Below are 24,421 nucleotides of genomic sequence, written 5' to 3'. Positions count from 1 at the left end.
GGGAGTGATACACAGCGTAATACTGGGGCAAAAACATTGCTCTGTGAGGGGAGGATAGACAGAGTAATACTGGGGCAAAAACATTGCTCTGTGAGGGGAGGATAAACGGCGTTATACTGGGGCAAAAACATTGCTCTGTGAGGGAGATGTACACCGAGTAATACTGGGGTAAAAACATTACTCTATGTGAAGGAGAGATATACGGCGTAATACTGGGGCAAAAACATTGCTCTGTGAGGGGAGGATACACGGCGTTATACTGGGGCAAAAACATTGCTCTGTGAGGGAGATGTACACCGAGTAATACTGGGGCAAAAACATTGCTCTGTGAGGGAGTGATACACAGCGTAATACTGGGGCAAAAACATTGCTCTGTGAGGGGAGGATACACCGAGTAATACTGGGGCAAAAACATTGCTTTGTGAGGGGAGAGATACACGGCGTAATACTGAGGTAAAAACATTACTCTGTGAGGGGAGGATACACCGAGTAATACTGGGGCAAAAACATTACTCTGTGAGGGGAGGATACACAGAGTAATACTGGGGCAAAAACATTGCTCTGTGAGGGGAGGATACACGGAGTAATACTGGGGCAAAAACATTACTCTGTTAGGGCGGAGATACAGAGTAATTCTGGGGCAAAAACATTACTCTGTGAGGGGAGGATACACCGAGTAATACTGGGGCAAAAACATTGCTCTGTGAGGGAGATGTACACCGAGTAATACTGGGGTAAAAACATTACTCTATGTGAGGGAGAGATACATAGAGTAATACTGCGGCAAAAACATTGCTTTGTGAGGGGAGAATACACGGCGTAATACTGGGGCAAAAACATTACTCTGTGAGGGAGATGTACACCGAGTAATACTGGGGTAAAAACATTGCTCTGTGAGGGAGTGATACACAGCTTAATACTGGGGCAAAAACATTACTCTGTTAGGGCGGAGATACAGAGTAATTCTGGGGCAAAAACATTACTCTGTGAGGGGAGGATACACCGAGTAATACTGGGGCAAAAACATTGCTCTGTGAGGGAGATGTACACCGAGTAATACTGGGGTAAAAACATTACTCTATGTGAGGGAGAGATACACAGCGTAATACTGCGGCAAAAACATTGCTTTGTGAGGGGAGAATACACGGCGTAATACTGTGGCAAAAACATTACTCTGTGTGCGGGGGGGGCGGGAGATACACAGCGTAATACTGGGGCAAAAACATTGCTCTGTGAGGGGAGGATGCACGGCGTAATACTGGGGCAAAACCATTACTCTGTGAGGGGAGAGAGATACACAGCGTAATACTGGGGCAAAAACATTGCTCTGTGAGGGGAGGATACACGGCGTAATACTGGGGCAAAAACATTACTCTGTGAGGGGAGGATACACGGCGTAATACTGCGGCAAAAATATTGCTCTGTGAGGGGAGGATACACGGCGTAATACTGGGGCAAAAACATTACTCTATGTGAGGGAGAGATACACAGAGTAATACTGGGGCAAAAACATTGCTCTGTGAGGGGAGGATACACGGCGTAATACTGGGGCAAAAACATTACTCTGTGAGGGGAGAGAGATACACAGCGTAATACTGGGGCAAAAACATTGCTCTGTGAGGGGAGGATACACTGAGTAATACTGGGGCAAAAACATTACTCTGTGAGGGGAGAGAGATACACAGCGTAATACTGGGGCAAAAACATTGCTCTGTGAGGGGAGGATACACTGAGTAATACTGGGGCAAAAACATTACTCTGTGAGGGGAGGATACACAGCGTAATACTGGGGCAAAAACATTACTCTATGTGAGGGAGAGATAAAAAGAGTAATACTGGGGCAAAAGCATTGCTCTGTGAGGGGAGGATACACGGCGTAATACTGGGGCAAAAACATTGCTCTGTGAGGGGAGGATACACGGCGTAATACTGGGGCAAAAACATTACTCTGTGAGGGGAGGATACACTGAGTAATACTGGGGCAAAAACATTACTCTGTGAGGGGGGAGATACACTGAGTAATACTGGGGCAAAAACATTACTCTGTGAGGGGAGAGATAAACCGAGTAATACTGGGGCAAAAACATTATTCTGTGAGGGGAGGATACACAGCGTAATACTGGGGCAAAAACATTACTCTATGTGAGGGAGAGATAAAAAGAGTAATACTGGGGCAAAAGCATTGCTCTGTGAGGGGAGGATACACGGCGTAATACTGGGGCAAAAACATTGCTCTGTGAGGGGAGGATACACGGCGTAATACTGGGGCAAAAACATTACTCTGTGAGGGGAGGATACACTGAGTAATACTGGGGCAAAAACATTACTCTGTGAGGGGGGAGATACACTGAGTAATACTGGGGCAAAAACATTACTCTGTGAGGGGAGAGATAAACCGAGTAATACTGGGGCAAAAACATTATTCTGTGAGGGGGGAGATACACTGAGTAATACTGGGGGAAAAACATTACTCTGTGAGGGGAGGATACACAGTGTAATACTGGGGCAAAAACATTACTCTGTGAGGGGAGGATACACAGAGTAATACTGGGGCAAAAACATTGCTCTGTGAGGGGAGGATACACGGCGTAATACTGGGGCAAAAACATTGCTCTGTGAGGGGAGGATACACGGGGCAAAAACATTACTCTGTGAGGGGAGGATACACAGTGTAATACTGGGGCAAAAACATTACTCTGTGAGGGGAGGATACACCGAGTAATACTGGGCAAAAACATTACTCTGTGAGGGGGGAGATACACCGAGTAATACTGGGGCAAAAACATTACTCTGTGAGGGGAGGATACACGGCGTAATACTGGAGCAAAAACATTACTCTGTGAGGGGAGGATACACGAGGGAAAAACATTACTCTAGACGAGATGTATAAAACCATTGCTCCCAGTGGTATTTCCCTTTGATACCCCCGGTGCACTGATTTAGCCCCGGAATTGCCCGTTACATGCACAGTACCCCACAGTGTCACCGTGCCTCTCCCCGGCGGGCGGCGGGTACCTTGGCAGTATGCTTGCGGTCGTGGTAGAAGCACAGGGTCCTTCTCACCAGCACGGCGTGGTACAAAGTCCATGTGCGACAGGACGCCTGCGGGGGGCGCACAAAGAAACACAAGAGAGGGGCAGTTTAGCCCCGAGGCAGCAAGGTGTTACTTCCCTACATCCTCCAGTCCTGGAGGAGTTAAACCCTCCGGCACGACGCCCTGTCCCCGCGGTTATAGTGCCGGCGACGCCACGCCAGGCCGCGCTTATAGTGCCGGCGACGCCACGCCAGGCCGCGCTTATAGTGCCGGCGACGCCACGCCAGGCCGCGCTTATAGTGCCGGCGACGCCCTGTCCCTCCCCTTTAGCCCTTAAAGCCTGGCCGTGAATATTCCCCTTTCTCCCCATAAATACCCAGCGGTAACATACTGTAATACTCTGAGCCGAGGATATAGTGTGTGTCCCGAGCGTCTAAGGCCGCGCTTATAGTGCCGGCGACGCCCTGTCCCCGCGGTTATAGTGCCGGCGACGCCAGGCCGCGCTTATAGTGCCGGCGATGTCAGGCCGCGCTTATAGTGCCGGCGACGCCAGGCCGCGCTTAAAGTGCCGGCGACGCCACGTCAGGCCGCGCTTATAGTGCCGGCGATGTCAGGCCGCGCTTATAGTGCCGGCGATGTCAGGCCGCGCTTATAGTGCCGGCGACGCCAGGCCGCGCTTATAGTGCCGGCGATGTCAGGCCGCGCTTATAGTGCCGGCGACGCCGTCAGGCCGCGCTTATAGTGCCGGCGACGCCACGTCAGGCCGCGCTTATAGTGCCGGCGATGTCATGTCAGGCCGCGCTTATAGTGCCGGCGACGCCACGTCAGGCCGCGCTTATAGTGCCGGCGATGTCAGGCCGCGCTTATAGTGCCGGCGATGTCAGGCCGCGCTTATAGTGCCGGCGACGCCAGGCCGCGCTTATAGTGCCGGCGATGTCAGGCCGCGCTTATAGTGCCGGCGACGCCACGTCAGGCCGCGCTTATAGTGCCGGCGACGCCACGTCAGGCCGCGCTTATAGTGCCGGCGATGTCATGTCAGGCCGCGCTTATAGTGCCGGCGATGCCACGTCAGGCCGCGCTTATAGTGCCGGCGACGCCACGTCAGGCCGCGCTTATAGTGCCGGCGACGCCACGTCAGGCCGCGCTTATAGTGCCGGCGACGCCACGTCAGGCCGCGCTTATAGTGCCGGCGATGCCACGTCAGGCCGCGCTTATAGTGCCGGCGATGTCAGGCCGCGCTTATAGTGCCGGCGACGCCACGTCAGGCCGCGCTTATAGTGCCGGCGATGTCAGGCCGCGCTTATAGTGCCGGCGACGCCACGTCAGGCCGCGCTTATAGTGCCGGCGACGCCACGTCAGGCCGCGCTTATAGTGCCGGCGATGTCAGGCTGCGCTTATAGTGCCGGCGATGTCAGGCCGCGCTTATAGTGCCGGCGATGTCAGGCCGCGCTTATAGTGCCGGCGATGTCAGGCCGCGCTTATAGTGCCGGCGATGCCACGTCAGGCCACGCTTATAGTGCCGGCGATGTCAGGCCGCGCTTATAGTGCCGGCGATGTCAGGCCGCGCTTATAGTGCCGGCGATGTCAGGCCGCGCTTATAGTGCCGGCGATGTCAGGCCGCGCTTATAGTGCCGGCGATGTCAGGCCGCGCTTATAGTGCCGGCGATGTCAGGCCGCGCTTATAGTGCCGGCGATGTCAGGCCGCGCTTATAGTGCCGGCGACGCCACGTCAGGCCGCGCTTATAGTGCCGGCGACGCCACGTCAGGCCGCGCTTATAGTGCCGGCGATGTCAGGCTGCGCTTATAGTGCCGGCGATGTCAGGCCGCGCTTATAGTGCCGGCGATGTCAGGCCGCGCTTATAGTGCCGGCGATGTCAGGCCGCGCTTATAGTGCCGGCGACGCCACGCCAGGCCGCGCTTATAGTGCCGGCGACGCCAGGCCGCGCTTATAGTGCCGGCGATGTCAGGCCGCGCTTATAGTGCCGGCGATGCCACGTCAGGCCGCGCTTATAGTGCCGGCGATGTCAGGCCGCGCTTATAGTGCCGGCGATGTCAGGCCGCGCTTATAGTGCCGGCGACGCCACGTCAGGCCGCGCTTATAGTGCCGGCGACGCCCTGTCCCCGCGGTTATAGTGCCGGCGACGTCAGGCTGCGGTTATAGTGCCGGCGACGTCAGGCCGCGCTTATAGTGCCGGCGATGTCAGGCCGCGCTTATAGTGCCGGCGACGCCAGGCCGCGCTTAAAGTGCCGGCGACGCCACGTCAGGCCGCGCTTATAGTGCCGGCGATGTCAGGCCGCGCTTATAGTGCCGGCGATGTCAGGCCGCGCTTATAGTGCCGGCGACGTCAGGCCGCGCTTATAGTGCCGGCGATGTCAGGCCGCGCTTATAGTGCCGGCGACGCCAGGCCGCGCTTATAGTGCCGGCGATGTCACGCCGCGCTTATAGTGCCGGCGATGCCACGTCAGGCCGCGCTTATAGTGCCGGCGATGTCAGGCCGCGCTTATAGTGCCGGCGACGCCACGTCAGGCCGCGCTTATAGTGCCGGCGACGCCACGTCAGGCCGCGCTTATAGTGCCGGCGATGTCAGGCTGCGCTTATAGTGCCGGCGATGTCAGGCCGCGCTTATAGTGCCGGCGATGTCAGGCCGCGCTTATAGTGCCGGCGATGTCAGGCCGCGCTTATAGTGCCGGCGATGTCAGGCCGCGCTTATAGTGCCGGCGATGTCAGGCCGCGCTTATAGTGCCGGCGATGTCAGGCCGCGCTTATAGTGCCGGCGACGCCACGTCAGGCCGCGCTTATAGTGCCGGCGATGCCACGTCAGGCCGCGCTTATAGTGCCGGCGACGCCACGTCAGGCCGCGCTTATAGTGCCGGCGATGCCACGTCAGGCCGCGCTTATAGTGCCGGCGATGCCACGTCAGGCCGCGCTTATAGTGCCGGCGATGTCAGGCCGCGCTTATAGTGCCGGCGACGCCAGGCCGCGCTTAAAGTGCCGGCGACGCCACGTCAGGCCGCGCTTATAGTGCCGGCGATGTCAGGCCGCGCTTATAGTGCCGGCGACGTCAGGCCGCGCTTATAGTGCCGGCGATGTCAGGCCGCGCTTATAGTGCCGGCGACGCCAGGCCGCGCTTATAGTGCCGGCGATGTCAGGCCGCGCTTATAGTGCCGGCGATGCCACGTCAGGCCGCGCTTATAGTGCCGGCGATGTCAGGCCGCGCTTATAGTGCCGGCGACGCCACGTCAGGCCGCGCTTATAGTGCCGGCGACGCCACGTCAGGCCGCGCTTATAGTGCCGGCGATGTCAGGCCGCGCTTATAGTGCCGGCGATGTCAGGCCGCGCTTATAGTGCCGGCGACGTCAGGCCGCGCTTATAGTGCCGGCGATGTCAGGCCGCGCTTATAGTGCCGGCGATGTCAGGCCGCGCTTATAGTGCCGGCGATGTCAGGCCGCGCTTATAGTGCCGGCGACGTCAGGCCGCGCTTATAGTGCCGGCGACGTCAGGCCGCGTTTATAGTGCCGGCGATGTCAGGCCGCGCTTATAGTGCCGGCGATGCCACGTCAGGCCACGCTTATAGTGCCGGCGATGTCAGGCCGCGCTTATAGTGCCGGCGACGCCACGCCAGGCCGCGCTTATAGTGCCGGCGACGCCAGGCCGCGCTTATAGTGCCGGCGATGTCAGGCCGCGCTTATAGTGCCGGCGATGCCACGTCAGGCCGCGCTTATAGTGCCGGCGATGTCAGGCCGCGCTTATAGTGCCGGCGACGCCACGTCAGGCCGCGCTTATAGTGCCGGCGATGCCACGTCAGGCCGCGCTTATAGTGCCGGCGATGCCACGTCAGGCCGCGCTTATAGTGCCGGCGACGCCACGTCAGGCCGCGCTTATAGTGCCGGCGACGCCACGTCAGGCCGCGCTTATAGTGCCGGCAACGCCACGTCAGGCCGCGCTTATAGTGCCGGCGACGCCACATCAGGCCGCGCTTATAGTGCCGGCGATGCCACGTCAGGCCGCGCTTATAGTGCCGGCGACGCCACATCAGGCTGCGCTTATAGTGCCGGCAACGCCACGTCAGGCCGCGCTTATAGTGCCGGCGACGCCACGTCAGGCCGCGCTTATAGTGCCGGCGACGCCACGTCAGGCCGCGCTTATAGTGCCGGCGATGCCATGTCAGGCCGCGCTTATAGTGCCGGTGATGCCACGTCAGGCCGCGCTTATAGTGCCGGCGACGCCACGTCAGGCCGCGCTTATAGTGCCGGCGATGTCAGGCCGCGCTTATAGTGCCGGCGACGCCACGTCAGGCCGCGCTTATAGTGCCGGCGACGCCACGTCAGGCCGCGCTTATAGTGCCGGCGATGCCACGTCAGGCCGCGCTTATAGTGCCGGCGACGCCACGTCAGGCCGCGCTTATAGTGCCGGCGATGCCACGTCAGGCCGCGCTTATAGTGCCGGCGATGCCACGTCAGGCCGCGCTTATAGTGCCGGCGATGTCAGGCCGCGCTTATAGTGCCGGCGACGCCAGGCCGCGCTTAAAGTGCCGGCGACGCCACGTCAGGCCGCGCTTATAGTGCCGGCGATGTCAGGCCGCGCTTATAGTGCCGGCGACGTCAGGCCGCGCTTATAGTGCCGGCGATGTCAGGCCGCGCTTATAGTGCCGGCGACGCCAGGCCGCGCTTATAGTGCCGGCGATGTCAGGCCGCGCTTATAGTGCCGGCGATGCCACGTCAGGCCGCGCTTATAGTGCCGGCGATGTCAGGCCGCGCTTATAGTGCCGGCGACGCCACGTCAGGCCGCGCTTATAGTGCCGGCGACGCCACGTCAGGCCGCGCTTATAGTGCCGGCGATGTCAGGCCGCGCTTATAGTGCCGGCGATGTCAGGCCGCGCTTATAGTGCCGGCGATGTCAGGCCGCGCTTATAGTGCCGGCGACGTCAGGCCGCGCTTATAGTGCCGGCGATGTCAGGCCGCGCTTATAGTGCCGGCGATGCCAGGCCGCGCTTAAAGTGCCGGCGACGCCACGTCAGGCCGCGCTTATAGTGCCGGCGATGTCAGGCCGCGCTTATAGTGCCGGCGATGTCAGGCCGCGCTTATAGTGCCGGCGACGTCAGGCCGCGCTTATAGTGCCGGCGATGTCAGGCCGCGCTTATAGTGCCGGCGACGCCAGGCCGCGCTTATAGTGCCGGCGATGTCACGCCGCGCTTATAGTGCCGGCGATGCCACGTCAGGCCGCGCTTATAGTGCCGGCGATGTCAGGCCGCGCTTATAGTGCCGGCGACGCCACGTCAGGCCGCGCTTATAGTGCCGGCGACGCCACGTCAGGCCGCGCTTATAGTGCCGGCGATGTCAGGCTGCGCTTATAGTGCCGGCGATGTCAGGCCGCGCTTATAGTGCCGGCGATGTCAGGCCGCGCTTATAGTGCCGGCGATGTCAGGCCGCGCTTATAGTGCCGGCGATGTCAGGCCGCGCTTATAGTGCCGGCGATGTCAGGCCGCGCTTATAGTGCCGGCGATGTCAGGCCGCGCTTATAGTGCCGGCGACGCCACGTCAGGCCGCGCTTATAGTGCCGGCGATGCCACGTCAGGCCGCGCTTATAGTGCCGGCGACGCCACGTCAGGCCGCGCTTATAGTGCCGGCGATGCCACGTCAGGCCGCGCTTATAGTGCCGGCGATGCCACGTCAGGCCGCGCTTATAGTGCCGGCGATGTCAGGCCGCGCTTATAGTGCCGGCGACGCCAGGCCGCGCTTAAAGTGCCGGCGACGCCACGTCAGGCCGCGCTTATAGTGCCGGCGATGTCAGGCCGCGCTTATAGTGCCGGCGACGTCAGGCCGCGCTTATAGTGCCGGCGATGTCAGGCCGCGCTTATAGTGCCGGCGACGCCAGGCCGCGCTTATAGTGCCGGCGATGTCAGGCCGCGCTTATAGTGCCGGCGATGCCACGTCAGGCCGCGCTTATAGTGCCGGCGATGTCAGGCCGCGCTTATAGTGCCGGCGACGCCACGTCAGGCCGCGCTTATAGTGCCGGCGACGCCACGTCAGGCCGCGCTTATAGTGCCGGCGATGTCAGGCCGCGCTTATAGTGCCGGCGATGTCAGGCCGCGCTTATAGTGCCGGCGACGTCAGGCCGCGCTTATAGTGCCGGCGATGTCAGGCCGCGCTTATAGTGCCGGCGATGTCAGGCCGCGCTTATAGTGCCGGCGATGTCAGGCCGCGCTTATAGTGCCGGCGACGTCAGGCCGCGCTTATAGTGCCGGCGACGTCAGGCCGCGTTTATAGTGCCGGCGATGTCAGGCCGCGCTTATAGTGCCGGCGATGCCACGTCAGGCCACGCTTATAGTGCCGGCGATGTCAGGCCGCGCTTATAGTGCCGGCGACGCCACGCCAGGCCGCGCTTATAGTGCCGGCGACGCCAGGCCGCGCTTATAGTGCCGGCGATGTCAGGCCGCGCTTATAGTGCCGGCGATGCCACGTCAGGCCGCGCTTATAGTGCCGGCGATGTCAGGCCGCGCTTATAGTGCCGGCGACGCCACGTCAGGCCGCGCTTATAGTGCCGGCGATGCCACGTCAGGCCGCGCTTATAGTGCCGGCGATGCCACGTCAGGCCGCGCTTATAGTGCCGGCGACGCCACGTCAGGCCGCGCTTATAGTGCCGGCGACGCCACGTCAGGCCGCGCTTATAGTGCCGGCAACGCCACGTCAGGCCGCGCTTATAGTGCCGGCGACGCCACATCAGGCCGCGCTTATAGTGCCGGCGATGCCACGTCAGGCCGCGCTTATAGTGCCGGCGACGCCACATCAGGACGCGCTTATAGTGCCGGCGATGCCACGTCAGGCCGCGCTTATAGTGCCGGCGACGCCACATCAGGCTGCGCTTATAGTGCCGGCAACGCCACGTCAGGCCGCGCTTATAGTGCCGGCGACGCCACGTCAGGCCGCGCTTATAGTGCCGGCGACGCCACGTCAGGCCGCGCTTATAGTGCCGGCGATGCCATGTCAGGCCGCGCTTATAGTGCCGGTGATGCCACGTCAGGCCGCGCTTATAGTGCCGGCGACGCCACGTCAGGCCGCGCTTATAGTGCCGGCGATGTCAGGCCGCGCTTATAGTGCCGGCGACGCCACGTCAGGCCGCGCTTATAGTGCCGGCGATGCCACGTCAGGCCGCGCTTATAGTGCCGGCGATGCCACGTCAGGCCGCGCTTATAGTGCCGGCGACGCCACGTCAGGCCGCGCTTATAGTGCCGGCGATGCCACGTCAGGCCGCGCTTATAGTGCCGGCGATGCCACGTCAGGCCGCGCTTATAGTGCCGGCGATGTCAGGCCGCGCTTATAGTGCCGGCGACGCCAGGCCGCGCTTAAAGTGCCGGCGACGCCACGTCAGGCCGCGCTTATAGTGCCGGCGATGTCAGGCCGCGCTTATAGTGCCGGCGACGTCAGGCCGCGCTTATAGTGCCGGCGATGTCAGGCCGCGCTTATAGTGCCGGCGACGCCAGGCCGCGCTTATAGTGCCGGCGATGTCAGGCCGCGCTTATAGTGCCGGCGATGCCACGTCAGGCCGCGCTTATAGTGCCGGCGATGTCAGGCCGCGCTTATAGTGCCGGCGACGCCACGTCAGGCCGCGCTTATAGTGCCGGCGACGCCACGTCAGGCCGCGCTTATAGTGCCGGCGATGTCAGGCCGCGCTTATAGTGCCGGCGATGTCAGGCCGCGCTTATAGTGCCGGCGATGTCAGGCCGCGCTTATAGTGCCGGCGATGTCAGGCCGCGCTTATAGTGCCGGCGATGTCAGGCCGCGCTTATAGTGCCGGCGACGTCAGGCCGCGCTTATAGTGCCGGCGATGTCAGGCCGCGCTTATAGTGCCGGCGATGCCACGTCAGGCCACGCTTATAGTGCCGGCGATGTCAGGCCGCGCTTATAGTGCCGGCGACGCCACGCCAGGCCGCGCTTATAGTGCCGGCGACGCCAGGCCGCGCTTATAGTGCCGGCGATGTCAGGCCGCGCTTATAGTGCCGGCGATGCCACGTCAGGCCGCGCTTATAGTGCCGGCGATGTCAGGCCGCGCTTATAGTGCCGGCGACGCCACGTCAGGCCGCGCTTATAGTGCCGGCGACGCCACGTCAGGCCGCGCTTATAGTGCCGGCGACGCCACGTCAGGCCGCGCTTATAGTGCCGGCGACGCCACGTCAGGCCGCGCTTATAGTGCCGGCGACGCCACGTCAGGCCGCGCTTATAGTGCCGGCAACGCCACGTCAGGCCGCGCTTATAGTGCCGGCGACGCCACATCAGGCCGCGCTTATAGTGCCGGCGATGCCACATCAGGCTGCGCTTATAGTGCCGGCAACGCCACGTCAGGCCGCGCTTATAGTGCCGGCGACGCCACGTCAGGCCGCGCTTATAGTGCCGGCGACGCCACGTCAGGCCGCGCTTATAGTGCCGGCGACGCCACGTCAGGCCGCGCTTATAGTGCCGGCGACGCCACGTCAGGCCGCGCTTATAGTGCCGGCGACGCCACGTCAGGACGCGCTTATAGTGCCGGCGACGCCACGTCAGGACGCGCTTATAGTGCCGGCGACGCCACGTCAGGACGCGCTTATAGTGCCGGCGATGCCATGTCAGGCCGCGCTTATAGTGCCGGCGACGCCACGTCAGGACGCGCTTATAGTGCCGGCGACGCCACATCAGGACGCGCTTATAGTGCCGGCGATGCCATGTCAGGCCGCGCTTATAGTGCCGGCGACGCCACGTCAGGACGCGCTTATAGTGCCGGCGACGCCACATCAGGACGCGCTTATAGTGCCGGCGACGCCACGTCAGGACGCGCTTATAGTGCCGGCGACGCCACATCAGGACGCGCTTATAGTGCCGGCGACGCCACGTCAGGACGCGCTTATAGTGCCGGCGACGCCACATCAGGACGCGCTTATAGTGCCGGCGATGCCATGTCAGGCCGCGCTTATAGTGCCGGCGACGCCACGTCAGGACGCGCTTATAGTGCCGGCGACGCCACATCAGGACGCGCTTATAGTGCCGGCGATGCCACATCAGGCTGCGCTTATAGTGCCGGCAACGCCACGTCAGGCCGCGCTTATAGTGCCGGCGACGCCACGTCAGGCCGCGCTTATAGTGCCGGCGACGCCACGTCAGGCCGCGCTTATAGTGCCGGCGACGCCACGTCAGGCCGCGCTTATAGTGCCGGCGACGCCACGTCAGGCCGCGCTTATAGTGCCGGCGACGCCACGTCAGGACGCGCTTATAGTGCCGGCGACGCCACGTCAGGACGCGCTTATAGTGCCGGCGACGCCACGTCAGGACGCGCTTATAGTGCCGGCGATGCCATGTCAGGCCGCGCTTATAGTGCCGGCGACGCCACGTCAGGACGCGCTTATAGTGCCGGCGACGCCACATCAGGACGCGCTTATAGTGCCGGCGATGCCATGTCAGGCCGCGCTTATAGTGCCGGCGACGCCACGTCAGGACGCGCTTATAGTGCCGGCGACGCCACATCAGGACGCGCTTATAGTGCCGGCGACGCCACGTCAGGACGCGCTTATAGTGCCGGCGACGCCACATCAGGACGCGCTTATAGTGCCGGCGACGCCACGTCAGGACGCGCTTATAGTGCCGGCGACGCCACATCAGGACGCGCTTATAGTGCCGGCGATGCCACGTCAGGCCGCGCTTATAGTGCCGGCGACGCCACGTCAGGACGCGCTTATAGTGCCGGCGACGCCACATCAGGACGCGCTTATAGTGCCGGCGATGCCATGTCAGGCCGCGCTTATAGTGCCGGCGACGCCACGTCAGGACGCGCTTATAGTGCCGGCGACGCCACATCAGGACGCGCTTATAGTGCCGGCGATGCCATGTCAGGCCGCGCTTATAGTGCCGGCGACGCCACGTCAGGACGCGCTTATAGTGCCGGCGACGCCACATCAGGACGCGCTTATAGTGCCGGCGATGCCATGTCAGGCTGCGCTTATAGTGCCGGCGATGCCATGTCAGGCCGCGCTTATAGTGCCGGCGACGCCACGTCAGGACGCGCTTATAGTGCCGGCGACGCCACATCAGGACGCGCTTATAGTGCCGGCGATGCCATGTCAGGACGCGCTTATAGTGCCGGCGACGCCACATCAGGACGCGCTTATAGTGCCGGCGACGCCACGTCAGGACGCGCTTATAGTGCCGGCGACGCCACATCAGGACGCGCTTATAGTGCCGGCGACGCCACGTCAGGACGCGCTTATAGTGCCGGCGACGCCACATCAGGACGCGCTTATAGTGCCGGCGACGCCACGTCAGGACGCGCTTATAGTGCCGGCGACGCCACATCAGGACGCGCTTATAGTGCCGGCGATGCCATGTCAGGCCGCGCTTATAGTGCCGGCGACGCCACGTCAGGCCGCGCTTATAGTGCCGGCGATGCCATGTCAGGACGCGCTTATAGTGCCGGCGATGCCATGTCAGGCCGCGCTTATAGTGCCGGCGACGCCACGTCAGGACGCGCTTATAGTGCCGGCGACGCCACATCAGGACGCGCTTATAGTGCCGGCGACGCCACATCAGGACGCGCTTATAGTGCCGGCGATGCCATGTCAGGCCGCGCTTATAGTGCCGGTGATGCCACGTCAGGCCGCGCTTATAGTGCCGGCGACGCCACGTCAGGACGCGCTTATAGTGCCGGCGACGCCACATCAGGACGCGCTTATAGTGCCGGCGACGCCACGTCAGGCCGCGCTTATAGTGCCGGCGACGCCACGTCAGGCCGCGCTTATAGTGCCGGCGACGCCACGTCAGGCCGCGCTTATAGTGCCGGCGACGCCACGTCAGGCCGCGCTTATAGTGCCGGTGATGTTTTGCCCCAATGTCGCGTCGCTGTCGCCGGCACTATAAGACCCTAATCCCCTTGCTTCCCTGCCTCCTAATCCCCACTCACCTTCCTGCCTCCCTCACTCCCACTCACCTTCTTGCCTCCCTCACTCCCACTCACCTTCCTGCCTCCCTCACTCCCACTCACCTTCCTGCCTCCCTCCCTCACCTCCCTCACTCCCACTCACCTTCCTGTCTCCCTCACTCCCACTCACCTTCCTGCCTCCCACTCACCTCCCTGCCTCCCTCACTCCCACTCACCTTCCTGCCTCCCTCACTCCCACTCACCTTCCTGCCTCACTCCCGCTCACCTTCTAGCCCCTCACTCCCACTCACCTTCCAGCCCCTCACTCCCACTCACCTTTCCGCCTCCCTCACTCCCGTTCACCTTCCTGCCCCCACTCACCTTCCTGCCCCCACTCACCTCCTGCCTCCCTCACTCCCACCTACCTTCCAGCCCCTCACCCCTACTCACCTTCCAGCCTCCCCTACTCCCACTCACCTTCCTGCCCTCCACTCACCTTCCTGCCTCCCTCACTCCCATTCACCTTCCTACCCCCCACTCACTTTCCTGACCCCCACTCACCTTCCTGACCCCCACTCACCTTCCTGACCCCCCACTCATCTTCTTAACCCCCACTCACCTTCCTAACCCCCACTCACCTTCCTAACCCCAACTCACCTTAACGCCTCCCTCACTCCCACTCACCTTCCTGCCCCCACTCACCTTACTGCCCCCACCCACCTTCCTGCCCCCACTCACCTTCCTGCCTCCCTCCCTCACTCCCACCCACCCACCTTCCAGCCCCTCACCCCACTCACCTTCCAGCCTCCACTACTCCCACTCCCCTTCCTGCCCTCCACTCACCTTCCTGCCTCCCTCACTCCCACTCACCTTCCAGCCTCCCCTACTCCCACTCACCTTCCTAACCCCCCCTCACCTTCCTAAGCCACACTCACATTCCTAACCCCCCAATCCCACTCACCTTCCTGCCCCCCACCCCACTCACCTTCCTGTCCCCACTCACCTTCCTGACTCCCTCCCTCACTCCCACTCATCTTCCAGCCCCTCACCCCCACTCACCTTCATGATCCCACTCACCTTCCTGCCTCCCCCCACTCACCTTCCTGCCTCCCCACTTCCACTCACCTTCCAGCCCCTCACCCCCACTTACCTTCCTGCCCCTCACCCCACTCACCTTCCTGCCCCCCACCCCACTTCCTGCCCCCTCACTCCCACTCACCTTCCTGCCCCCACTCACCTTCCTGCCCTCTAATCCCTGACTCCCTCACTCCCACTCATCTTCCAGCCCCTCACCCCCAATCACCCTGCTGCCCCCACCTTCCTGCCCCCTAATCCCCGCTCCGCTTCCGGCCTCCCCACCTCCACTCACCTTCCAGCCCCCCAATCCCCACTCATCATCCTGCTCCACCACTCACCTTCCTGCCCCCTCACCCACCCCCTCACTCCCACTCACCTTCCTGCCCCTCACCCCCTGTCTCCCTTACCCCACCACCTTCCTGCCCCTCTTACCCTGTCCCCCTCACCTTCCTGCCCCTCACCCCCTGTCCCCCTTACTCCACACTCACCTTCCTGCCCCTCTCACCCTATCCCCCTCACGTTCCTGCCCCTCACCCACACTCACCTTCCTGCCCCTCTGCTGCAGCATATGCTTCTTTTCCAGTGGACCCTCCATCAGCTGGAAGTCCAGTCTCCGGCGGAGCTGCAGGACACAGGACAACCGGCAGCATTAATACTACTCACATTCACCAGTCTCCCGGCTGCATTAATACTACTCACATTCACCAGTCTCCCGGCTGCATTAATACTACTCACATTCACCAGTCTCCCGGCTGCATTAATACTACTCACATTCACCAGTCTCCCGGCTGCATTAATACTACTCACATTCACCAGTCTCCCGGCTGCATTAATACTACTCACATTCACCAGTCTCCCGGCTGCATTAATACTACTCACATTCACCAGTCTCCCGGCTGCATTAATACTACTCACATTCACCAGTCTCCCGGCTGCATTAATATTACTCACATTCACCAGTCTCCCGGCTGCAGACCCCGGCAGAATTAATACTACTCACATTCACCAGTCTCCCGGCTGCATTAATACTACTCACATTCACCACTCTCCCGGCTGCAAACCCCCGGCAGCATTAATACTACTCACATTCACCAGTCTCCGGGCTGCAGACCCCGGCAGAATTAATACTACTCACATTCACCAGTCTCCCGGCTGCATTAATACTACTCACATTCACCACTCTCCCGGCTGCAAACCCCCGGCAGAATTAATACTACTCACATTCACCAGTCTCCCGGCTGCATTAATACTACTCACATTCACCACTCTCCCGGCTGCAAACCCCCGGCTGCATTAATACTACTCACATTCACCAGTCTCCCGGCTGCATTAATACTACTCACATTCACCAGTCTCCCGGCTGCATTAATACTACTCACATTCACCAGTCTCCCGGCAGTATTAATACTACTCACATTCACCAGTCTCCCGGCTGCATTAATACTACTCACATTCACCAGTCTCCCGGCAGCATTAATACTACTCACATTCACCAGTCTCCCGGCTGCATTAATACTACTCACATTCACTAGTCTCACAGCAGTATTAATACTACTCACATTCACCAGTCTCCCGGCTGCATTAATACTACTCACATTCACCAGTCTCCCGGCTGCATTAATACTACTCACATTCACCAGTCTCCCGGCTGCATTAATACTACTCACATTCACTAGTCTCACAGCAGTATTAATACTACTCACATTCACCAGTCTCCCGGCTGCATTAATACTACTCACATTCACCAGTCTCCCGGCTGCATTAATACTACTCACATTCACCAGTCTCCCGGCTGCATTAATACTACTCACATTCACTAGTCTCACAGCAGTATTAATACTACTCACATTCACCAGTCTCCCGGCTGCATTAATACTACTCACATTCACCAGTCTCCCGGCTGCATTAATACTACTCACATTCACCAGTCTCCCGGCTGCATTAATACTACTCACATTCACTAGTCTCACAGCAGTATTAATACTACTCACATTCACCAGTCTCCCGGCTGCATTAATACTACTCACATTCACCAGTCTCCCGGCTGCATTAATACTACTCACATTCACTAGTCTCACAGCAGTATTAATACTACTCACATTCACCAGTCTCCCGGCTGCATTAATACTACTCACATTCACCAGTCTCCCGGCTGCATTAATACTACTCACATTCACCAGTCTCCCGGCTGCATTAATACTACTCACATTCACCAGTCTCCCGGCTGCATTAATATTACTCACATTCACCAGTCTCCCGGCAGCATTAATACTACTCACATTCACCAGTCTCCGGGCTGCAGACCCCGGCAGAATTAATACTACTCACATTCACCAGTCTCCCGGCTGCATTAATACTACTCACATTCACCACTCTCCCGGCTGCAAACCCCCGGCAGCATTAATACTACTCACATTCACCAGTCTCCCAGCTGCATTAATACTACTCACATTCACCAGTCTCCCGGCTGCATTAATACTACTCACATTCACTAGTCTCACAGCAGTATTAATACTACTCACATTCACCAGTCTCCCGGCTGCATTAATACTACTCACATTCACCAGTCTCCCGGCTGCATTAATACTACTCACATTCACTAGTCTCACAGCAGTATTAATACTACTCACATTCACCAGTCTCCCGGCTGCATTAATACTACTCACATTCACTAGTCTCACAGCAGTATTAATACTACTCACATTCACCAGTCTCCCGGCTGCATTAATACTACTCACATTCACCAGTCTCCCGGCTGCATTAATACTACTCACGGCAAAGGATGAGAAATGAATCCCTGTATGGTGCTTCTAATTCCCAGAATAGTGCAATGAAGGCAATATAGCCCAGGAGTCAAGGGTTGAGTCAAATCAATGAAAAAATGTATATATGTGACAGGGTATATAGCTCACCAAATAAAGCCTGATATGGACAGAAAGCATATAACCACCCTCAAAATGAAATCACAAAACAGCCCCTATATAGAAGGACTCCCAGTGCATTCACTATAGAGAGGGATGGTGTCCTGAACCAAAGGCTGGAGCCATGCAAATACCCTATAGTCACAGTCACAATGTAAGAAATACAGATAAATGACTCACATGATAGACCCCTTATGCTCCATATACGCGTGCATCCATCCGTTGTGTAGATCAAATATGCGTGGAGAGAAGGTAGAGCACTGCTGAAAAAAGTAGGGCTGGAGGCTGAGTAGTGAAAATTAAAAATGCTTTAATAGAGATGCATGGTAGCAAAAGCTACATAAAAAGGGTCCTCTAATGCATTTCGCGCTAAATAGCGCTTTATCAAAGAGTAACCTATGTCCCTGCTAATCCACTTTATATGCATATGTAAGGATGTGTATACATATATATGTATGGTTCCGCGCTGTCACTGACATAGGAAGCGCCATACTGTTCTTTTGCCAGTAAGGTCACTGAGTAAGAGTCAGGCTGCGCATGCGCGAGGAAAGCGCGCGAACGTCAACCAATCTGGAGAGACTTTGGGAGTTGCACTCTGAACTCTGAACTGTGGGAGAGTCAGCTGAGGCTGGGGACCAATAGGGTGCGAGACTCTGTATAGAGAAAACAGGATGCGTGTGGGCGGTGGGACACACGAGTGAGAGGTGAAGGAGGAAGGTGGCGGGACCTCGTGTGCGCGAGCGGAGGGTCAGTGACCCTTCCGCTTAGGTGAGAGACATTCCCCAGCCCCCAGGAGCATTTCCCCTGTCATCGTAGGGTGCCGCTTTTGTAGGGACGGCCGTAGTAGTTAGGGACCCACCCTTTAGTGCGGTTCAGCTGCGGAGTTGGGGACGCCATCTTGGTCTGGCGGACAGACCTCACAGCATCACGGAGTGTCGGCGAAAGGCTGGAGCAACACTGGGGACCTGTGTGAAGTGGTGTGGTCACCGTAGTGACCGGGAGGTATCTTTAATCAACAAGTGCACCTACACCGGTCATCAGGCGCTGATCCCGCCTCCCACTAACTAATTGGGGGCACCAGTGTGCCAGCGTACTATGCTGTACAGACACTAGTTACAGGACATACTCCTAGGGAGAGTGGCAGAGCCACCTGTGTACAGGACATTATACCGAACAAGGTGTGGCTGAGCCACTGTGTGTGTGTTTCACATGATGTGATATATATATATAGAGTATAAGGGTTATGATGTGTCATGTATATTCTATAATTGTGCGTTACATATTGCAATAGTAAAAGGTTGCCCGTTGCACAAACCGTTGTATGTTTCTTACTCAGGGCAGATTCTCTAATATGGGGATCCTAGGTAAGTGGAGGCGCTGCACCATGATAGTTAAGGGTATGACCCCAGGCTCTCCCATGGCGGAGGCTCAGAGCTCCTGAACCTACAGGTATATACAGTACACCAGTAGTTCCTTTCAATCCAGGATTCACAAAAAGGGCTACATTTGGAGGCGCTGCTGAGAGACTTAGACCTGGGTTGCCCCCTCAGTTTTTTGTTCGTATTGTGCAACCAAAACCCATCATGTCGTTGCCCTCGGCGCTCGAGGTGCGCAAGTGGGCCCAGCGGCGCGGGATTCCCCTAAATCGTGCTTTCGCGCTGGGCCATGTTCCCGCCACAATCTCGTTAGGTACAGTGACCGAGCAAGTCCGCAAACTCCCGCTCCTGGACAATGCCCAAGTACAAGATCATTTTTATGACCGCGACCAGGCCTGGCGCCGGGTCTTGTATGCCACTGAACAAGATATATGCCCAGAGGCCTTGCCCCGTATACTGCTGCTGCCCGAGGCCCCGGGGGTGCGCTGCCCCATAGTCCAGGCGGACGCCCCTGCGCCCCTGGCCACTTCCACCCCACAGAGAGAGCATACAGCCGCAGTAGGTGCCGCGACTGGGGTCACAGACCATTCCCCTGACCGTGGCCTGCAACCGCGCTGGCCAGCAGCCCTGAACCTAGGCTCCTCGGCCACCCTGCCAGGCCTGCGGTCCGGCCTCAACCGACTTAGCTTATCCAGACTAGACACTTACCCCGCAGTCGGGGATAGCCTACCGGGAGACACCTCTATTCCCGCGATAGCAGCCGCTCTCCACAACACAACCCAGTCGCTCCAGTATAGGAAGTTAAAGGCCTTCTCCGGCGAGAAACCCACGCCCCAAGGGGAAGTAGGGATAGAGGACTGGTTGGATCACACAGAACAAGTGCTGCCTGAATGGACTTGCATGGACGCGGTCCGGAGACAACGCATCGTTGAGTGCTTGCGGCCCCCCGCGTCCCACATGGTGCACTACTACCGAGATGACAATCCGGAAGCTGATGCAGCAGATCTCATCTACTGTCTGACAAAGGCGTATGGGGCTCCGGTGCATACTTATGCGTTGATGGCCAAATTTCACGCGTTAGCCCAGAAGGAAGGGGAAATGGTATCCGACTTCCTCAGGCGGCTACACCTGGACTTATGGAACCTGGTGAGGAAGGGCGTGGTGCCAAGGATAGAAGCCAATGGACTGCGCACCACTCAGCTGTTGAGGGGCCTCCTGCCCCTACACCCCGTGTCGGTACGGGTTAGTAGCTGTCTAACTCCCGGGCAAGCTTTATCGTTTCACGACCTAATGGATCGGGTCCAAGCGCACGAGACGGTGTTGTTAGGACGTGACCTGGCTCCGGGGAGAAAGCCCCCGCCCGGCAGTAAGGAGGTCAAGAAAGTGGAACCCAAGGCCGACGGACCTGAACCTGGAGACCTCGATCCCGACCACGAGGACGCCAGCACGCCAGTGGCGCCCCGCCCTCGTCTCTTGACTGGGCGAAGCTCACCAAACGGGAAAAGCGAGAATTACCTCAGCCAGATTCAGTGCTACGCGTGCGGGAAGATGGGACATCTGCGTGCCCGTTGCCCCACCTTACGGAAACCGGCCTCCCGGCCCGCGCAGTCAATGCCGTGCAAGACTCTGGAGGGTGGAGGAACGTCGCCGCCATCCCCAAGCAGCCGGATCGGCCCTGCCGCCATCATTCGGGTAGTTATCGAAGGCATCTACGCCGCCGCATTACTGGACACGGGATCTCAGGTGACCATCGTATACCGGCCCTTCTACGATCAACACCTCCATCGATTACCGTTACTCTCTGCGGATGCCTTGCGACTGAGGGGATTGAGTCATGAGGATTACCCCATAGACGGCGTAGTAAAGGTGCAGTTAGACATCCCACAGCTGAACACTGGTAAACATCATCCCATGGAAGTGGAGGCCCTAGTGTGCCCTGAACCGCAGGATCACCCCAGTGCACCGATCATCTTGGGTACTAACGCTGACATCGTGCGCGCTGTGTTCCGCATGTATTTGCAAGAGGCGGGAGAAGCCCCGTTGCTGGCCCTGGCCGACTGCCCTGCCCTCCAAGAGGTCTGCAGGAAAATAGCGACAGAAGAAGAGCATGGGATGCTCTATAGTCAAGAGTGGGGACTGACTCAAATTCCCCCGGGGGAAGGAAGGATGATGGTCGCCGCATGTCACTACCCGGATCGACGCCCGGAGGATCAGCTCTTCTCCTTAGAAAGTGTGGCCCAGGATGAGCACCGGCTGGGCTACGAAGTGTTGGCCTCCGTCAAGAAGTGGCCTGGAAAAATCCCTGAGCGCACCTGGGTATACATGCAGAATATCTCCCCATATCCCATGAGCATTGATCGACGCCAGCCGCTGGGCAGAATATACCCCGTGACCCCCGAAGAAAAGAGCGTAACGGGGCGACCCCATAACTATGGTCATACCTCCGGATCCCGGCTAGAATTTGACTTTGGGGATTCTCCGCTCCCCGAGGAATGGAGGGAAAGGCTGCGGATCGAGTTACAAAAACGCCAACAGGTGTTCTCCACCAGTGACATGGATGTGGGATGCAGCCGCAGTGCCCGCCACACCATCCGAATGAGCGATGCTACTCCCTTCCGGGAACGTTCCCGACGGCTCGCACCACGGGACGTAGACGAAGTGAGAAGGTTAATCGCCGAAATGGAGAGGGCTGGGATCGTGCAAGGGTCCCGGAGTCCTTACGCCTCGCCCATTGTGGTAGTCCGCAAGAAGAACGGGACCGTACGCTTATGCGTGGACTACCGAACACTGAATAACCGCACCATTCCCGATCAATACACGCTGCCCCGAATCGAAGATTTATTGAACGCTCTGACTGGAAGTACTTGGTTCAGTGTACTCGACCTCCGGTCGGGGTATTACCAGGTACCCATGGGGCAGGAGGACCAAGAAAAGACGGCCTTCATCTGCCCCGTGGGGTTTTATCAGTTCACTCGCATGCCGCAAGGGATCTGCGGGGCACCCGCCACGTTCCAGCGATTAATGGAAAAAACTCTCGGAGACCTGAACCCGCAAGAATGCCTGGTGTACCTGGACGATATTATAGTGTTTGGGCGGACTCTAGAAGAACACTCCGAGAGACTAATGAAGGTGTTGGATAGGCTTCAGGGGGAAGGCCTCAAACTATCTCTGGACAAATGTAAATTCTGTCGGTCCTCTGTGACGTATGTGGGCCACATCGTATCGGCTGAAGGGGTGTCCACCGATCCTGGGAAGATAGAAGCGGTGGTGAACTGGCCTAGGCCTCAAAATATTCAAGAGCTGCGGTCGTTTTTGGGATTTTGTGGCTATTATCGGCGGTTCGTGGAAGGCTACTCTAGCAAAGCAAAGCGGCTGAACGATCTTCTAAGTGTGTACCCAGGGGAAACCGAGAGGAAGGGGGTCACGGCGCAGACGCCCTTTGGGGAGAAATGGACCCCAGAATGTGAACAGGCCTTCCTGAATTTAAAGACTAGCCTCACTCAGGCTCCAGTCTTGGCCTATGCGGATCCAGAACGGGAATATGTCCTACATGTCGATGCTAGCCTTAGCGGGCTGGGAGCGGTATTGCATCAGAAGTATGAGACCGGGCTACGTCCTGTGGCCTATGCGAGCCGAAGCTTGACCCTTAGTGAGCAGAACTATCCGGTCCACAAACTGGAATTCTTGGCCCTAAAATGGGCCGTGGTGGACAAGCTGCATGACTACCTGTATGGGGTGCAGTTCGAAGTACGTACGGACAACAACCCCATGACCTATATAAATACATCAGCCAAATTGGATGCCACTGGACACCGTTGGTTAGCTGCCCTGGCCAACTATAGGTTCAACCTCAAATACAAACCCGGACCCACCAACATAGGTGCCGATGCTCTATCGCGTCGACCTGGCCTTCAGGCTACCCCTGATGAAGAGGTGTGGGAAGAGATACCGGGCCCCGGGATTCGTGCCCTCTGCTCCGTGGCTGCGATAGTCGACAATCAGGTTGCATTCTCGGAATTACGGGTTGCTGACTCGTTGGGATGCCATTCACGAGCCATTCCTCGGGCCTATCAAGGTCGAGAAGGGATGAATATCACGGAAGACAATATCATCTCATGGAGGGATCTAGTGCATTACCAAACTCAAAACCCCATAGTGGAGATGGCTCGTCAAGCGTTACAACGAGATGATCCTTCTATACTGAAGCAAGCCCCCAAGAACTTGGTGAAACTCCTGTTGAACGAGTTTGGGAAGTTCGAAATGGACAATTGTTTGTTATATCGGGTGATACCATATCATAACCATCCCGATCGGCGTCAGCTGTTTCTACCGGAACGCTTGAGGACCTTAGTCCTTCGGGCCCTTCACGATGACCATGGCCATTTGGGCATTGATAAGACATATGGGCTGCTACAGGATAGGTTCTACTGGCCTAGGATGAGGGAGTCCGTGGAGCAGCATTGTCGAAGGTGTACCCGCTGCCTACAAAGAAAGACACTGCCCACCAGGGCAGCTCCCATGGCACATTTGAAAAGTTCGGGTCCCATGGATCTGGTGTGTATGGATTTTCTCTGTATTGAGCCCGACAGTCGGGGCATTAGTAATGTTCTCGTGATCACTGACCACTACACCATGTACGCCCAAGCGTTCCCTACGAAAGATCAGAAGGCCGTAACGGTGGCCCGAGTCCTGTGGGAGAAGTATTTCATTCATTATGGATTACCAAATCGTCTTCACTCTGATCAGGGCAGGGACTTTGAGAGTACACTGATAAAGGAACTGCTCACATTACTAAACATTGCCAAGTCGCGGACTACCCCGTACCACCCCGAAGGGGATGCGTTGCCCGAACGGTTCAATCGCACCTTGTTAGACATGTTGGGGACACTGACAAGCCCACAAAAGACGGAGTGGAGTAAGCACGTCGAAGCGTTGGTGCATGCGTATAATTGTACCCGGCATGAGTCCACTGGGTACACCCCGTACTTTTTGATGTTCGGAAGGGAAGCCCGGTTACCGGTGGATGTGCGACTACGGATATCTACCGATGGGGTATCCAATAGGACGCATTTTCGATATGTACAGCGACTGAGGGACAGTTTGCAGCTGGCTTATAAATTGGCTGAACGAACGG

The 24,421-nt window shown here is 58.4% G+C and overlaps 1 protein-coding gene across 4 annotated transcripts in view; it reads right to left on the bottom strand.

Moving 5' to 3' along the window:
- LOC142493986 (spectrin beta chain, non-erythrocytic 5-like) overlaps positions 1 to 24,421 on the bottom strand; it is a 183,268-nt gene that overhangs the window by 16,222 nt on the left and 142,625 nt on the right. For all 4 annotated transcript variants that reach the window (XM_075598818.1, XM_075598816.1, XM_075598817.1 and 1 more), the window contains 2 exons: positions 15,535 to 15,612; positions 3,016 to 3,102 (listed from right to left, as the gene is read on the bottom strand). In XM_075598818.1, the coding sequence (XP_075454933.1) occupies positions 3,016 to 3,102; positions 15,535 to 15,612 (165 nt within the window). The remainder of the gene's footprint in view (positions 1 to 3,015; positions 3,103 to 15,534; positions 15,613 to 24,421) is intronic.

Source organism: Ascaphus truei, chromosome 4 (assembly GCF_040206685.1).
Source record: "Ascaphus truei isolate aAscTru1 chromosome 4, aAscTru1.hap1, whole genome shotgun sequence".
NCBI classification, from domain to species: Eukaryota; Metazoa; Chordata; class Amphibia; order Anura; family Ascaphidae; genus Ascaphus; species Ascaphus truei.
The sequence above is the reverse complement of the archived record's forward strand: the minus strand, read 5'-3'. Positions and strand labels throughout refer to the sequence as shown.